Source organism: Cryptomeria japonica, chromosome 10 (assembly GCF_030272615.1).
Source record: "Cryptomeria japonica chromosome 10, Sugi_1.0, whole genome shotgun sequence".
NCBI classification, from domain to species: Eukaryota; Viridiplantae; Streptophyta; class Pinopsida; order Cupressales; family Cupressaceae; genus Cryptomeria; species Cryptomeria japonica.
The window spans coordinates 464911558-464930700 of NC_081414.1; the positions used below are offsets into that span (position 1 = coordinate 464911558).

The 19143-nt window shown below is 38.6% G+C and overlaps 1 protein-coding gene across 3 annotated transcripts in view; it reads left to right on the forward strand.

Annotated features, from left to right (window-relative positions):
- Nucleotides 1-18184, forward strand: part of LOC131858720 (SNF1-related protein kinase catalytic subunit alpha KIN10-like) — a 115681-nt gene extending 97497 nt beyond the window's left edge. For 2 of the 3 annotated variants that reach the window (XM_059212097.1, XM_059212098.1), the window contains exons 7-11: nucleotides 16033-16122; nucleotides 16219-16302; nucleotides 16767-16901; nucleotides 17010-17243; nucleotides 17439-18184. In XM_059212097.1, coding sequence (XP_059068080.1) covers nucleotides 16033-16122; nucleotides 16219-16302; nucleotides 16767-16901; nucleotides 17010-17243; nucleotides 17439-17552 — 657 coding nt within the window. In that variant the 3' untranslated portion in view covers nucleotides 17553-18184. The remainder of the gene's footprint in view (nucleotides 1-16032; nucleotides 16123-16218; nucleotides 16303-16766; nucleotides 16902-17009; nucleotides 17244-17438) is intronic. The other variant, XR_009359058.1, reaches the window with a different exon arrangement.
- Nucleotides 18185-19143: the final 959 nt, after the last annotated feature.

Below are 19143 nucleotides of genomic sequence, written 5' to 3' on the forward strand. Positions count from 1 at the left end.
GCTTGATCTCAAGAGGTATGTATGACAAAGCCCCATGATGACTTTATAAAAGCACATATAGATGATGGGAACAATGAAAGAACATTGTTGGCTACAAATTCATATCTATCCAATAAGGATTATGAGACCTATGGGGACATTGATAACACCATTAAAGGATATGTCAATATATGTATGTTTCCTAGCAGCAGTTCACTAGTGCATGATTATGTCATTTATAATGAAGATGTGGAGGCTAAATAATGGACTTGGGATGTCCCAAATTTGATGAGGAGATTGATGTAAAATTTAAATGAGGATGCGTTGTTGATGGAAACAGAAATGAGAAGAATCAATAGGTTGTTGGAAGGAGATTTATCAAATGAACCCTAGATTGGTGCATGTATAGAAAATGAAGTTACAGCAGTTGATGAATCTCCTTTCGAGCATAGTACTGTCCTAACCTTGGAACATAAAATGTGCAAAGTTCTGTTGTTCTTGAAGACAACAAAAAAAAATGTTAGTCTGCAGCTGATTATGATCAAAGAACTAGTGGGTTACATGTTTTTTTGAATCAGTTATTAGTCACTGAAAATAAGTTTGTGCAAGCCTTAACACACTTTGGCAGCACACATAAATTCATAGAAGATAACATTTGGAGGGTCCAAGTTGGGAGGAGGCAGAAGGGTATTGAAGGAGGATCTTCAGTTGTAGATTGGCATGTAATCAATGGTGTTGTGGAAACAATGAAATCAAATTATCTGCAGTTGCTTTCTGATAGGGACATGCCATTAAGTTGGCAGTTGAGGCCTTGGCTACTTCTAGAAAGGTGAAGGTTAAAGTTGATGAATTCACCTTTGAGCTTTCATCAACTAAGAGCTCATTAGATAGCACTCCTGTGGCATAATTAGAAACAAAAGATCAGCTTTCTGCTGTTACTATTTCGAGGGAGCAAGAAAAAGAAGTATTGATGAAAAGAAATTAAGGAGGTGATTGATGAACTTGATGGACTGCATGAAGATTTCAATCTGGAGCATTTTCCTAAGTATGCAGGTTCACAGTTGGTTCAAGAGGATGGAAGTGATTTCCAATCTTTTGATAACCTGCTCTTTGAAATGGAAGCAAAGTCTACCTTTGGAAATCCTCTCTCTATGATGAATAATGAAATATTACTTGAGTCTATTTGCATGGAGGATGGCAATCATAGGATATGGGATCGAGGTGAAGTATACCCTTTGAAGGTTATGTTACATGAAGATCTCATTTTGGAGTTACCACCTTCGGTTGACTTATGGCACAAAATCAAGGTAAGTAATGTTTTGAGTCCAGCTATGACATTTTCATAATGAAATTTGTTCTACATTGCATCATTCTTGCATGGTGTTTAAACTTTAAATTTTGAGCTTACCAGGTAGAAGGAGACACCGACACTTTTGTTGGTGTAAATAATGTCTCATAGTTACACTTTACTTAAGTTGACTTAGGATAATGCATCTTATAGTAGTTTGGATATGAGACACTTAGGGAAGTGTGGACATAGGGATGATGTATGTAGGAGAAATTCCACCTTTTGTGGTCTTATCTTGTTTTTACATTCCACCTTCGGTGGGTGATCCACCTCTTGTGGAATATTTTATTTTTTTCCTACCTACCCTTATTTCTAATTGAGCCACATGTTATGATTGTATGCTGACATATCCATATGGCCTTGCCTTTATAAGCAGGCTCATCTTCTTTGTATTCGCTAATCCAGTCGATCATATTTGCATATTGATGAGAATACAGTTCATTCTTGTCAAACTATTGTCTCTCTTATTTGTGCTATTCTCACATGGTATCAAAGCCATTGGGGCTTCATTGAGTAGTCTTTGTGGAGACATTTTGGAGCACTTGATTTTCGGATTTGAGGAGCTGCACTTTTTGGGGGCATCATACAATGATTTCGATCTCACTGTTGCATTTGGGAGGCCATTTCCATAAAAATAGAGTATAAATTCGCCCATATTTGGCAAAAGTGCATTTTCGGGCTTCAGAGGAAATTTTTGCCCAATTTGGGCGTACGGTACGAATTTTGTCAAAAAAAAATTAAAATATTTTTCTACGAATATATTTTTTATTTCCTTAGTATCTTTTAAAAATTCGTAGTTTTTTATTTATGTAAAAGTTTTTTATTTAAAAATTCAAAATATTTTAGTGGGGGGGGGGGACATTACCCCACCCCCGTACTGTACTCTTCTTGCGCATATTTGTAAGCTGCTTGTGTTTTGTTGGTGCCTACCATATCGGCCATCTCCCGCAACATCCCAACGACTGTGTTTTTCCAGTGCTCCGAGCGCTGTTGCTTTTGCCGTTTGCATCACTACTGGCCACTGGAGTCTGTCGCTCTGCTCTTGCTGGTTTCCTCCTGCCGGACCCTACTTTTCTTGGTTCCTGCCCTGTCGGGACCTCCCTCCGACAGCCAGTATCGGCAGCCTCGCCAGGCTCCATCGCCTGCTTACCAAGCCCACCGTCCTCTGCAGCGGCCACTTGCTGGCCACACATTGGCCTTGACAACGCAAGCAGACAAGACACGTGTCCGCCGTTGATTTACTCGCTGTGCACAGTCAGCAACAGTCATCGTCGTGTCAGCCTTCCACACAGGCGTATGGAGGACCCCAGTCACCTTCCACATTAGAGTATGAAGCCACGCATTATACACCTAGGTGCTACATCATCCATACAGACGCTCAGTCAACACTGCCACGCCATTGACTGTACACTTGCCACATCATTCCGTACTGCCACGTGTCACTTCTCCATTGGTCCAAATCAGCAAATCCGTATTGTATGGACACCTACATAGGCAGGGAGGTGAAGTTTTTTCGACGGCTAGACGACCGTCAAATTTAACATAGTGATTTGTTGACGTCAGCACCTTTTTGAAAATTTTAGACACCCTCTCCATTTGAGTTTTTGAATTTGCAGTTCAACTTTGAAGGATCATATCTTGGCCTTTTTGAAGCCCTTTTTCATTGCAATTTTTTTTTGTTTTGGGCTAATTTTTCGTGCTCTCTGTAGTGGTGTGGTTATTTTCTGATTTTGGTGGACAAATTGATCAGAATTACCAGTTTCTCACAATTGTACGTGTCCAATCCTCAATTTTGCAACTTCAAAGGTTTCGTTCAGGCTCATACGATCTCCTTTTCAGTGCCGTTTTTTTTGTAAGTGCATAATTTTTTGTCTACTTTCACATGGTGCTATCGTTTTTTCACCTAATTGAGTAGAAATTGTACTTTCAGAATTTGGTCATTTTTGGCCTACTTGGTACTTGTAATTTGCTTGGATCTTAGTTTTAGATCTCTTGCATTGTCAGTTTGAGTCTCTTTTAGCCTATTTGAGGCAGTTGTAAAGTTGAAATCAGAAGTCCACTTTGCCATTTTTGCAAGTGGCCCATTGTACACGCATTAAGTATAAAGTTCCAAATCATCATTTTGGGGCGGGGTTTTTTGATTGAGTGAATCTTGGGGGGTGTCTTGTGTGATTGTGTCTCTCTTTTCCTTGTGCTCTTTCATTTTTGTTGCTATGGGTTCTCCAAAATTTTCACTTTTAACTCCACATAATTATGCATCATGTAAAATCAAAGCATGGAGTAAGCTAATGGAAAAAGGACTCACACATTACATAAATGAAACAATAAAAGCACCACCAGATCTTAAGGCTGATCCTAATGCTCAATTGGAATGGCTCACTAAAAATTGTATGGCTCTTGGAACTTTGAGAAAGTATGTATCAAATGACCTCATTTTTTCACATTGAGAAATGTACCACAATCAAAGAGGCTTTGGGATATCTATGAGAAATTGTATGGTCAAGTTGATGAAATCAAAGGCTACAAGATTGACAATGAACTCGCAAATTTGGATCCCAAGAATTTTGATACAATCCAAGATTATGTCACGAAAGAAAATGAGCTAAGAGCAAAGCTTAAGGATTGTGGCATTGATAAGAAGGATGCTCAATTGCTTTTCAACTTGTTGGACAAGCTTCCATCAGAATATGCAGCATTTGTTTCTAGCTTCCAAACCCATCGCTTGACAGTGGGAAGTTCCTTTACTATGCCATCATTTGATGCTTTCACAAAAATGTTGATGTTGGAACAATCTAAGTTGTTGAACATGGGGATTCTCAAGCCTTCAAAGTCCAAGGCTTTGGTGGCTAATCAAGGGAATCAAGGCAAATGTTCCAACAAGAAGCAAAAGCAATCTAAGTCAAAGCCACAACAGGAAAAAGGACAATCATCCTCTCCACAACAAGGCAGTTCTTCATCCTCTTCCAAGAAGGGGAATACAACTAAGGAGCAGCCAACTTGTTCTTATTGCAAGAAGTATGGTCATGATGAGCATTGTTGCCACGCTAATCAGATTGATGAGTTGACAAATCTCCTTAAGAAGAACAACATCAATTTGCCATCCGCCGACAAGAAGAAGGAATCATCTCCTTCCACTTCCTCACCGCCAAAGGCAAAAGGGCAAGCATTTGTGGCTAAAGCAAGTTCTTCACAACAGTGGATACTTGACTCGGGTGCCTCTTATCACATGGGTTTTACAAAGGAGCTGTTTTCTTCAGTGGAACCATCCAAGGTACCTCACATTTTCATAGGTGATGATACACAAGTTGAGGTAGAAGGGAAAGGTTCAGTTGCCATGGATGATGGAAGTTTTGAGAATGTTCTTTATGTTCCTAACTTGACCACCAACCTTCTCTCCATCTATCAAATCACTGACTATGGGAATGGGAAGAAAGTTGAGTTAACACCTGATCCGGTTGTGGTAAAAAACTTGATAATGATGCCCTGGTAGTAGTGGGACAAGCCAATCACAATTCAAGGCTTTATTCATTCTCCCACTTTGTGCCAAGATCTCCTTCTACGGCCTTGCTTACTCTTCAAATTCAGAAAGTAAGCTATGGCATGAGTGGTTTGGTCACCTCAACTGCCGCTATCTTCAATAGCTTAACACTAAAGAAATGGTCACAAGTCTACCTCAAATCAGTTTTTCAGAGGGTGTATGTTTAGGATGTTCCATGGGCAAGCATCCCGAAGAAAAGTTCGATAAGGGGAAATCTTGGAGAGCCTTGGAAGTTCTTCAACTTTTTTGTTCATAGTGATGTAGCAGGTCCATATCTATCACCTTCATTTAGCAAGGCCTGCTATGTCCTCACCTTCATTGATGACTACTCCTGCTTCACTTGGGTCTACTGTCTTGTTCACAAGAGTGAAGTGTTTGATAGATTTCTAGCCTTCAAGGCTCATGTGGAGAAGCAATCAGGGAAAGTGGTCAAGATCCTTTGCACAGATAATGGAAGGGAATATGTGAGCAATAGACTTGAGGAGTATTGTACTCTTGAGGGGATTGATCTTCAGCTTTCCGTTGCCTACACTCCACAATAGAGTGGAGGACCAGAAAGGAAGAATATAATTCTCAAGGAGATGGCTAGCTATATGATACATGCACACTCTCTTGATCCAGTCAGTCTTTTGGGCAGAGGCTATCAGTTGTGCCACACGCATCCAAAATCGGGTTCCTCATAAAGCTTTGAAGGGTATCACTCCTTTTGAGGCTTGGGTTGTTAGAAAACCAATTGTGAGACATTTAAGAGTCTTTGGGTGTCCAGCTTGGGCTCGCATTCCTCCACAGAAATGCAAGGCATTAGAACCTCAGAGTATGCCTTGCATATTTGTTGGATGTCCTGAGGGTGTTAAGGCATATCGATTGATGGATCCAGAGACACATGATGTGTTTAATGAGAGGATTGTTCAGTTTGAGGAAAGCTCTCCTAGCTTGGCCTCACTCCCTCCTCCACCTTCCTCCATTGTGGATAGTGATGAGACTGATTCGGATGATGAGACTCCTTCAACTCTGACTCGCAGGGTTATACCTTTGCAAGGTCCACTTGAAGTTGAGGAGCCTCGTCCTCCATCTCCACCTAGACCTCGTTGGGCTTGACAGACACTTGAGTCAGCAGGTTCTCTCGTTGGGGATCCTTCAGACACACGGAGGACTCAATCACAACATCAGGAGCTTCCACATGCGTTAATTGCTATCGCTTCCGATCCACAAACATTTCAAGAAGCATCAGGGGTTCTCGAGTGGGACCAAGCTATGGAGGAAGAGTATAGTTTCTTGATGAGGAACAACACTTGGGAGTTAGTCCCTCTCCCTAATGGCAGAAAGATGGTTCGATGTAAGTGGATCTATTGGACCAAGTTTGCAACAGATGGTAGTGTGGATAAGTATAAGGCTCAACTTGTTGTGAAAGGTTTCTTGCAGGTTCTAGGTGTTGACTATACTTAGACCTTTGCACCCGTAGCCAAGATGAACACCATTCGCTTGACACTTGCTATTGCCGCAGCTCATGGTTGGGCTGTACATTAGTTGGATGTGAAGAGTGCTTTTCTTCATGGGGATATTGATGAGGAGATTTATATGGAGCAGCCGCGGGGATTCATCCAGGATTCTTCATTGGTTTGCCGACTGAGGAAATCTATCTATGGCCTTAAGCAGGCCCCTAGGGCTTGGTATTCCAAGATGGATTCCTTTCTTCTCTCAGCAAGGTTCACCAGGTGTCATTCCGTTCCGAATGTCTACATTTTGCGACAGGATGACTCACACTTGCTACTTGTGATCTATGTTGATGACTTGACCATTACAGGGAGCACCTCATACATCATTGGCAATGTCAAATCTGCTTTGCATGAAAGATTTGCCATGACTGACTTGGGTCTTTTGCACTACTTTCTCGGGATAGAGCTTTCGTAGACACCTTCCGGGATTACACTTTCGCAGCCCAAGTATGCTCTTGATCTACTTGCACGCTTCCACATGGCTGATTGTAAGCTTGCACCGACTCCCTTTCTTTTAGGGGTCAATCTTGAGGCTAAGTGCTCCACTCCGCTTGTTGATGCCACATTGTATCGTCAGCTTGTGGGTAGTCTCATCTACTTGACTCACACATGCCCTGACATTTCATTTGTGGTTGCCATGGTTTCACGCTTTATGCAGGAACCACATGAGCTTCATTGAAAACCAGCCAAACACATCTTGCACTACATCCAGGGTACACATCATTATGGGATTCACTATGCAGTTGGAACAAGACTTAGCTTGGTTGGTTACACAGACTCAGATTGGGCTGGCGATCTTGATGATCGAAAGTCTACTTCAGGTTATAGCTTCCATCTTGGTTCGGGCCCCATTTGTTGGCAAAGCAAGAAGCAACATGCTATTGCTCTCTCTTTGACTGAGGCTAAGTATCGGGGGGCTGTTAACACAGCGACTGAGGCTATTTGGCTTCAGCAAATTCTCATAGAGTTTGGGTTCACCACTCCACAACCCGACAGTTCTTCATTGCGACAATCAGAGTGCTATTGCGATCTCGAAGAACCCGGTCCAACTTCAGCAGACCAAACACATCGAGATACATATGCATTACATCAGGGAGCTAATTCAGGAGTAGGTCATTGATTTGCAGTATTGTCCTACATTGGAGCAGGTTGCAGACATATTCACCAAACCCTTCACTGAGAGTATAATCAGTTGAGAGCTCTCTTGGGGGTGTGGGACATTTCATCAAGCAGGGTCAGCTAACTTCTCTTAACTCTCTTATGGCGGGGGGGACTTTTTCCTCTTTGAGGTTTTGTCCTTCTTTGAGAGTTTCTTTTGTATATAGTTTTCATCTCTCTTTTGGGGGGGAGTTTTTTTCCACTGGGTTTTCTCTCTTTCTCCGTTTGTAAGAGATTGCATTGCATAGGTTAGCTTGCACGTGCATTTGTACATGGGTACCTAACATGGCCTAGTAGCCGGGGCCCATCTTGCGTTGTTAGCTTGAGTCTACATTCCCCCAAGTTGCACTTAAGGGGTGGTGTTGGTGTGAATTATGTCTTCATAATTACACTCTACTTAAGTTGACTTAGGGTAATGCATTTCATAGTAGTTTGGATATGAGACACTTAGGGAAGTGTGCACATAGGGATGATGTATGTAGGAGAAATTCTACCTTTTGTGGTCTTATCTTGTTGTTACATTCCACCTTCGGTGGGTGATCCACCTCTCGTGGAATATTTTATTATTTTTCCTACCTACCCCTACCTACCCTTGTTTCTCATTGAGCCACATGTCATGATTGTGTGCTCGCATATCCATATGGCCTTGCCTTTACAAGCAGGCTCATCTTCTTTGTATTGGTTAATCCAATTGATCATATTTTCATATTGATGAGAATACAGTTCATTCTTGTCAAACTTATGTCTCTATTATTTGTGCTATTCTTTGTGCTCTAGATCTTGGCAAATTCTCACAACTTTTGGCAGATGAGGGATTGTTTTGATGATTTGAGCACCACTAGAGGATTTCTTGATGAGGGTCACATGAAAACTAGAGTATCGCAGTGCAAACTTGAAGTTTGTTCTACATTGCATCATCCTTGCATGGTGTTTAAACTTTAAAGTTTGAACTTACCAAGCAGAAGGAGACACCGACATTTTTGGGAGACGAGGGATTCTTTTGATGATTTGAGTACCACTAGAAGATCTCTTGATGAGGATCACATGATAACTAGAGTATCACAGCACAAGCATAATGTGATTACTTAATTGCTTGGTATTCATGTAGGTGATCACCAACAATGCATATTGAAGGAACTTACAGCCATGACAAAGGTAATTTCAGCTATTAGAATGTCCATATCTCTTGCTATTTCTATAAGATTTTGGACTTGCAGTAGCTTTCTCATTTCCAAATTGTTGAAATAAGATTTTCCGATGTTAGTATCAGACTTTAGCAGCAGCAATATTATAGCTTTTGTGGGCTTGGAACCTTGGGGGGAATGATGATAGAAGGTTTCAGCTGAGAAAACCAAGTATTTCAGTTAATATTGGTTCTTTTGGTTTTGAAACTCAAGTATTTCATGGCTGTTGGGAGTTATTTTCAGTTTGCATGCAAGTTGATTTGTGTTCTTTCATGGTGGAGCAATTCAAATTTTGGTTTCCAGCTTTAATTTTGAGGTGGGAAAATTGTGTTGATGTTTTGTTGGAGGATGCTCAGTTCTTCACTCAAATTGCATATGATGATACCAGGGTTTGGGATCTAGGAATTTGCATGTTTAGTGGTTAGCTTCCGAGTGGAATGCAGTATAATAGATGTGCAATCTACAATTGTCTCAGAGTAGAGTAGCATGAATGTGGGGGAATGCTCTTGAGATTGACTTGGGACCCTAGGATCACTTTTAGTTTTAGTTTGGCTTAGTCAAGTGAATTTGAGGTTTGGTTGACATTGCTTGAGGACAAAAAATCTTTGGGCAGAGCAGACTGAATGTCCCCATATTTGTTGACTTCAGCTTTGCAGTTTTGAGGACACTTATGCCACTTTTTGAAGAGAATTCTTGTTTTTGGTGGGCTTTCCAAGATTCTTAGAGAGGGCATCTATTTATAGTAAGTCACACAGTCTCGCCTGATTTTCATTATTCATCATTGGTATCATTCTTGTGTAGTCAAATTCCGATTCCAATGCTTTTCGACAGATTCTGTAACTTGGGTGTAATATTGAGCTATTAATTTAATTATTTTACTAAGGTTTTTTAAATTTATTAAAATAATATAAATAGCACCTTAATATAATTTCTCGTTGGAATGAGAATTGAAAGTTCTGAATGTTGGACATTTGATAAAGTGATTTATGTTCTGGACATGATAAATATGAGACTAAATCACTTTTTGGAGTAATAAGGCTTATTTTAATTATAAAGTGATTTATGTTGTATTTTTTGGAAAGTTCTTGCAAAGTTTTAATAAAGGGTTTTGTGCGCTCAATTGGCATTTTACAAGATTATTTATTTTTCTCTGGTGAAACCCTTGGGATTCTTGGGATTGAACTTGGTTCGCCCCAGCCTTCTTGAGGACGGAAACCCTCTTGGAGAAGATTAGCCATGGTGGTGAGAGATGCTCCGTAGATAATGTGGTGAGTTCCGTTCAGAGTCTCAGCTTGGGCAAAAAGAGAATTGGCAAGTTTTGCATTTGTCCCGAAGTTAACAGGATTCAAAATTGAAGATTTTATCTCTCAGATTTGCCAGGTTTGTAGGTATTGGATTTTGTGCTGAAGGTTTAATTGATTTTCACAGAATTAGAAATATTGTGCCATGTGTGCAAGTGAGTTTGGACTGAAATATACAGTGCTGTGTGTCTTTTGAAAAAGTGGTTATATAATTAGTATTTAATAGCTGGAGTTGAGACCCAATTGTACCATTTAGCAGCATTCTCAAAGGAAGCCGTACATTTTGTTCTCAACATCTAGGGAAACATGTACACTTGCATACCCTTTTTAAGGGGCCAAGACAAAGTTCATGGTCTTTCTTTGAGCCCAGAAGCAGCATCCAGGTCTTATGTGGTTTCAAAAGATGTCAAACCTTAGTTGAAAACTTAAAATTTATGGGGTAAATCTGCTGCAGGCTATAAGGATTCACAAAAAACTAATGCATAAGTTCAAGGTTGTCATTGAGGATATTTTTAAAGATTTCTTCCAGGTTAACATGGCATCTTATTGCAACATCAAAATTTGCGTACAACACAAGGGAAGTTAAGGTCTTGAGGATCGAATTTGTTTGTAGGCTTTAAGCCTTAGAAAATGCCATTGTAACCTTATCAATATGGTCAGCACAGCACAGAAGAAGACACAATAAATAAAATAATATCATCTGAATTCTGCTGTCAGACCATCTAAAAAGCTGCCATACAAAACAGATTGGGAATTGTGGCATTGCCTTTGGTGTTTTTACAGTTCCCTAACTCTATCCCTCAGGTTTTTAATTTGTGATTTTTGGGGCCACTCCAATATCCAACATATTGCAGATTCATTTCTTAAGAATAACTTATCTGTTATTTAAAATTGTTGGTTTTTCTCATTGGATGTTGTTCAAAGCGAAATCCTGCACTTTCGGTCAATGCAGAATAGAATGCTGAATATATCCAACCATCTCTTGAATAAGGAAATTTCTAATGCTACTTGGATTGATCAGAGGAGATAACCTCAATGTTCCAACTGTCAGGTTTTGACTTGCTTAGGATAACTCAGCGATTGATGTGATTTGTTGGTAAACATGAGGGGACTTATGCATTTGACAAGTTGGTGTGCATTTGGTATGGCTATCCGGTGATGCTTTACTTATCGATCTGGGTGAAATAAATAGCAAAGGGACAAGGTTTAGAGGTCCTAGGGACAATGACATTAACGGATGGTGCTGTAGGTAGACAAATGTCAAATAAAACTAGTTCCTACTCGGCCAGAGATAAACTCACAACTCCATAAGGATAGTGCAAGCTCCAAAGGATATAAAAGGATTTTCAGACTATGAATATTCATTTAAATTTTAGATACCCAATTCTGGCGCAATTTGAAACAAACATTCACAGTTGAACTAAGAGCAATAGTAGGCTCAAACTAACCATGCATAGGAACTTACAATCAATAAGCCTCCAATGGCATGAACCTGAAATCAAATCAAATACCCTCACACTTCACCATTAAGATCACTGAACCTCAACTAACTTGATGAAAAGAAACCATGCAAACAGGTTAGGGCAAATGGCAAAACACCATGCTTCAATGCTTTATTCATTTGTTTTAACTGCTATTACAACAATTCGTGTCCAACAATTTCTACTTAATTCTGCTTCTACTTTTAACTACTGTTACTTAGATGCACTGGCCTTTTATAGATTTTACATTTTGAATCAATGGCCAAGATTCAATTCATCCAATGGCCCTAATCTGCCTTTTAGATATCCTAACAGATTTCTGGTTAATTATCTCAACAACCATCAACCACCTTTTCAGCTACCTTCATCTGTTTTCAATTAATCCCACTAGAAGACAAAATTTCACGGGGCTCAAGGCACAAAAAGGTAAACTTCGTAGTTGGGAAATAACTAAGTTGTGCTCCCCTTCCAAATTGCATTAAATTGGGCCAACAAGTAGTCATTTTACAATAAAATAATTGCTATTACAATAAATCCAAATTCTGTCATTCCCAGCTGTTCATTTTCTATTTCTGCATACTCTTGTAGCATTCTGTGCCTGCCCTTGTCACTGTTTTCCAGAGTTCTGGAAATGGCACCAATTGGCCCTGTAGCACACTGCTCTGTGATCCTACCTTCAAGCTTATACCCTGGCTTTCAACTTATTGCCATGTTGATGGTGGTAGGGGTCTTTGCTCATCCAACCCCTCTTACTTTGTCTTTGGCTCTGCTCATTGACATCTTTAGGGTGCTGACATGGAATTCTTCTTCTCTTATCATGGGGATCCTTCTGGCATATTTAGGCAATGCCATGGACCCTTGGCTTCTCTGTGTGGTCCCTTCCTTTGTTGGTGCTCCAGATTGCAGTGTTGTAGAGCCTTCTTTGTCCCAAGCATCTCCACATGACCTCCTTTGTGCTCTTTATCCTGCATGGACACATAAGTTCAAGGATCAACCATTGTTCTGTTTAGTTATTCATTCTCACCATCACATTCCATCCCGTTTCATCACTCATTTCTTACTCATCCCTCAAAGGATCTTTATTTGATTACCCCCTTTGTGATTGAACATTTGAACATTACTCCACAATCACATCTACGAGGGTCTTTTGGCTTTGAGGAAGTGATCTGGGTAGAGCCAAGGATTAAACTTGGCATAAGTAAGTCCTGCAAAGATAAGGTCAAATCAGGTCAACACCCTTGCACCAAATTTGGAAAGCTTGTGCAAAGTTCGGTTTGAACTTCGGAATTTGAAAGGTTAGAAGGAACAAGAGTTGTATCTGATTTCTTAGAAAGTGCCGAACTTCATAAGTTTGGGATGAACTTCAGCATAAACCTCGGCGGCCTAGGAAGACTATTCTTGATTTTGAGCTTCAATCAACATTGATTTTGGAATGCCACTTTGTTTGTCTAGGAAAGGTCCTTGATGCCCTAAGCCCCACCACTTTGTGACTACAAAATCCAACTTTGAGAAGCAAACTTGGGAATGAATCTCGACATTTGGAGGAGTATTAGGGACATCACCTAATTTTGGCACAAAAAGAGAAAGTTCGGCCTAAAGGTCAGCATTGGAAGGATCATTGGAAATAAGGCATATTCTCACCTTGATGAAAACACCGAAGTTTGGAAAGATTGGATGAATTTCGGCCTAAACTTCGGCCTTTTCAAGGGGATTGGAATGCCAAAAGTTCTGAAAACACCAAACTTTGCTTAGGTTAAGTATAAACTTCGGTCCTTTTTTAGGCATTTGCAAGGGGATGGATTTCAGTGTTTTCTTAGGCATTTGCAAGCACATTTAGGGACAAGTTTTATTCCCCGTGTCAGTGAAAATACTGAACTCTGGTCTGCAGTTCAGTTTTCAAGGAACATCAAACTTGCTTGTTATCACTCTCTTTGGCCTCTAGCCTTCTAAGCACATAGATGTGATGCTGTCCATCATTTCTCTTAGCATGCAACCTTGCTATCAATGTTTATGACTGCAAAAGTCTGATCCTAGAAGTAATCTTGAGACAAACCTTGGTGGTAGGAAGGCCAAACGGATTAAGGCCTATTCCTTTTGCTTTCCCTTGGATCAAGTTGGGTTCTTGAATGATCCTATTTTCTTTCTTACCCCATGGCCTAAATCTTTCATTTTTCAGTTTCACCCTACCTCCATGCTTGGACTTCACCTTGACTTCCTATACCCCCAAAGCTCTCTCTCTCTCTCTCTCTCTCTTTCACACGCACACACACACACACACGCACACACACACACGCACAGACACACACGCACACACACCCCCATCCACACGCACACACACACACCCATCCACACGCACACACGCGCGCACAACCTCGCACACACACACACATATTTTATATGCATATGCTAATAATTTCATTGACATATGGACATGTGTACACACACACCCAGCCCGAGCACCATAGAAACAGTTGCTGTGATATCTTGGGAAAAAATGGATCTTTGACTGCAGACTGATTTTATTGTAAAAAATATGTTGACAGCTATCTGCAGACAAATATTTTTATGAAAAAATTTAAAAATCACAATATTTTGAAAAATTCATGGACTGCTATTTGGTGGACTTTTTTTTGGCATTTTCCCTTTGAAGCTTGTAAACTGCCATTTTTTTCCCCTCATTTTGACCTTTTTCTGCTCTGATTTTTGTACAACAAAACAAAATTGATTTTTACTATTTAGGGTTCTTGAGTACCAATCAATTTTGGTATCTTTAAAATGGTTGGGGTATTTGCACAGAAACTGCTTGCATAGCATCAATGCCTTGCTACAGTGCAAGTAGTAGTTGTGCAAGCCTGTGGTGGTTGTGCGATGCACGAGCTATGCCAACATCCCTGCACATCTTTTGGGAAAGGTGTTATGATGGTTGTACTATAAAATGTTCTAAGCACTTAAGAAACCAGGTCTATTGCAAGCAATGATTTAGGATATGGTGATTGGGTGCATTGCTGTATCCTTTCTACCAATTCACAACATTGAATCATGGCTTAAGGATTAATTAAACATCAACAGATGCCTCTGTACTGGCTTCACATCAGTTTGAGATGATGAAGGCCCTTTTATTGTATGGTTTAGCAGTGAATAGTGGTATAACTTAATGTATGACTGAACTAAGTGATTGTAAGCAATTCAGTTTATAGTGCATATGATTGCATCCAGCTGGAATAAGAAAATCTAATATATTTAACTCATCATATAAAAAAGCTTAATGATCTAGCTTGACTTCATTATTTATAACCTATTGCAAAACATCAGGAACTGGAGCCCCGTAGTGGAGCATACTTCATAGCAGCTAGCCTTGTTGGCTCCGACTACTATGTTACTTTATAGCTTGACTTTTGTAGTCTGTAGTGTATCATTGATCTTGAGGGTTCAAACTTTGATGTTCAACTACGTAGTATTGTAGTATGCAGTGTGCACTGGTTTTGTAGTCTGTAGTGTATCATTGATCTTGAGGGTTCAAACTTTGATGTTGAACTATGTAGTATTGTAGTATGCAGTGTGCACTGTAACCAGCAATCTCATGTTTAATGAGGAAAATCCATATTTCAATATTCATTGGGCACACCCTCGTTTGCTGTCACACTTGCTCTCTATGCAATTAGGATGGATTTAAATGTAAAAAATATCAGTTATTTCTCTTTTTTCTGTTGAATTTTTGTGTTTACAATTATATACCATATCTTTATCTTTTGGCTTGATGAAATGTTGAAGAAAGATATTTGCTTCTATGGTATACACACATATGTTTATCTACATACATATATATTTTTTTATTTATATGCATAGGCTGATAAATATGTGTATCAACTATCAACACACACACACACACATATATGTATGTATGTACACATACACATACACATACACATACACATACACATACACATACACACACATACACGTGTCTGTATGTTCATGCATACAAATATATATAGGTGTGTATATATGTCTGTCTGTATATTTTGTATTCATATATAGTAATATATACACATGTATCTGCTATATACAAATTTATATGTTGTTGACATACATATACATTATTATTTATGTTCATATGTTACAGCATATATTTTTACATATGTATATATACACATGTATATACAATGCTATATACACATTTATATGTTGTTGACATACATATACATTATTATTTATGTTCATATGTTACAGCATATATTTTTACATATGTATATATACACATGTATATACAAGCACACATATGTGTGTGTATGTGTATACATATCTATTATCTATGTGTATGAGAAAGTGTAAATGCAAATTATCTTTGAGTATCAATGAATTCTTTAGATTGATGAAAAAACATATATACATGTTTGCATACGTTATCATACACATACATCTACATACACATGCACATGTATATACATGTTCATGCATATTTTACTCTTTATATACACATACAGAGAGAGGAGATAAATGCATAGTAGACCTAAGTAATCCTGAGGGTACAATGATTTTTTTTCCAGATTGATGAAGAAATTCTCCAGGAAGTGATAAAAACGGGTTTTGAGCGAAACCAACTGGTAGAATCTCTCAGAACCAGAATTCAGAATGAGGTATGTCGACTAGCTTGAACTGTGTTTGGACATGTTTATGTAAAGTGGTGGAGGTGTTCTAATATTTGCAACGGCTATCTATTTTGCTTTCTTCAGGGTACAGTTGCATATTATTTGATGCTAGATAATCGGTGTCGTATTTCCAATGGTTACCTTGGGGCCGAGTTTCAAGAAGCAAAGGTTAACTCCTATATTTTCCTTAAATAGTTTTTTTGAGTTGACATCCATTTTCTTTGGTATTCTTGTATTTATTGATTAATTAAAAGAGGGAAGGAATGGTGATGTAGGGATGTCTCTTTTTGATATCTGTTTCAATGTGCTCTACAAAAGAATGTCAAGATGGATTTTTATTTTGACAGTTTTAAATTTGAACCATGAAAGATACTGATGATTTCCTCTCTTGACGACTGTGACACTTTTTCATGCATGCTATGTGTGTAACAATGCTGCAAGCACATGTTTACATACTTAATTAGTCCATATACCCTCGACAAGGGATGGAAATAAGCTTAGTATTTTCATATTAGTCGCTTCTTTCAAGTGTGGTATATCTTACATCAGTTCACTTGCAAAGAATAACCTTTCCAATGTAAATTCCTTTGATGTCTGGTATTTATCACACACCTATGTTTTATCTTGTTCAGGAAAACATGCAACGTTTTATAACCAATGATCATCCAGTTTCAACTGTGAGGCACAGAATGCCTGCTTTTATTGATCAGGGAAGTGCTTCAAGATCCCAATTTCCAGTTGAGAGGAAATGGGCTTTAGGGCTTCAGGTTTGTATTTCTTGTATTGAAATGGGTTTGTAAAACTTTTTTTTTTCCAAATACATCCTTAGTGACTGTTACCTCTTCTGTTAATGGTTACAATTCACCTTTTTTCAGTCAAGAGCACATCCTCGTGAGATAATGACAGAGGTTCTCAAAGCACTTCAAGAGCTGGATGTTGGATGGAAGAAGATTGGGCATTACAATATGAAATGCAGATGGCTTCCTTGTTTAACTAGAAACATCGATTCCTCCACCAATAACCACGGAAACCATATTTTCCAAGATGCAATAGAAAATGATGGTATAAGTTCTAGATCGCCGCAGAATGTTGTCAAGTTTGAAGTGCAAGTGAGTTGGTTTTGCTCCTCTTCTTGACATATGATTCCTTTTTTACTCAACAATTTCCAGACTAACCACAATTAATCTAAATCTTGTAATATTTTGGGCACTGCCATTAAAAATTATAGATACCACACTTCCAATTGAGGTATATCTTTACATCAAATTATCCGTACTCATGATTTTCTTTTTTATCTTTCACAGCTTTACAAGACTAGAGAGGATAAATATCTTCTCGATCTTCAAAGGGTTCAGGGGCCTCATTTACTCTTCCTTGACCTCTGTGCAGATTTTCTTGCACAGCTTAGAGTTCTATGATATCTTTGAAACCTCTATAAGGTTCGAAGTATTTAGTAATGTATCAGTCTTCTGTTGGAGCATATGATGACCCGCAAATCTCCAATTATCCTTGGGTGAAATATTAAAATCTTCTCTATAATAGTGTGCATTAAAGCTTGTTTGGACGGCTAAAAATTAGAAGAGAAGAAATGAAAAGTCTCTTTGCCTTTATTGGAATGAGCTTTGGTGATCAGAGTTTGGAGTGTTTCTCACATGCTTTATCTTGGTAGTGACAAAATAACTTTTTCTGACTATTTAGTGCCCCAGACAAATAATATCGCGATTGTAGTATAACCACGTTTTGACTGTTGAAGGCCATGGGCATGCTGATTTTTTCTACTTTTAAAGTGGAAGTTTGTTGATATTTAATTGAAGACTTCCACGGGCATTTATAGTCAGTGTTTTAAAATTCTTAAGGATTTGACAAACAATGATAAATTTTGTCTCCTAAAGTCCTAAAGGTTTCCCCAAGTGCTCATTTGTAGTAATTGTAATGGTGAAATTCTTATACCCTTGCCCTTTTCCCTTATGATTTGGGTCCACTTGAATTAGATTGTCTTTTATACAATAACAAGATCACAAGTGGCATCATTCTTGTGTTAAATTTGACATCACTCATCTCCAAGAATCGATTTTGATTCTTAGATCTTGTATTCATCAACCCAATTGAAATTCATGAGTGCAAAAGTGACACAACTTTCTAATGTTTGATTTGAATTTAAAGTTTTAAATCTCAAAATTCAAAGTGGACCTTGTTGACCTTTTCTTGAGTGCCATTTGTGAGCTGACTTGGCGAATATATGAGTGGAATTGTGTGCATTGTTGTCTTGAAGTATACTCTCTATCCGTTTTGAAATGATATAAGAAACACCTCAAGAAAATTTTAGAAATAAAGAAAGCAAGAACATCATTGAGCATGTGGTAATTGCATGTTTTATTTGCACCATCATCCTAGGCATATTGCACGCTTCCCTATTGTTTTTGGATTTTGTTTATCAATATTAAATCAGTTCACTTAGGGGTTTGACCAAAGGAGAATAAATCATTGCCTACCAATTTCCTCAATAATTCTCAACCACCCCTCTTTACATTTAGTTATAACAAGTCAAGATGTGTGCTACAACTATCAAGTCTTTGTCAATTCATTTCCACTTGCTACTTTCAATTTTGTAGGCGTGGATATGAATTAAAGTGAGATATTGTTAGTTTATAGATTCAAATTCATTGGTCTTGAGAAGGCCCTACATTTTTGCACATTGGTGAATACATTCTTGACATCTTTAGGAGTGCATTTCTCCATTTAGATTATGCATTTATTGTTTTAGTTGCAACGCTTTACCTTGGGCTAGTTTTCTTTGTCATTTCGATTAATTAATTTATGGAAGAATTAATGCAAAGGTGCTATTTCTTTACATAAATTGGTGAACCCAATATTCCTCCATGACATAGGGTTTTGGTCTTAGGGTTTACTTTATATTTACTAGGGCTTCAAAGTTGTCTTGTATTTACTAGAGTTTGCATATTTTATTTTTCTAGATCTCTTTTAAAGTTTCTTTTAATTGTGACTATG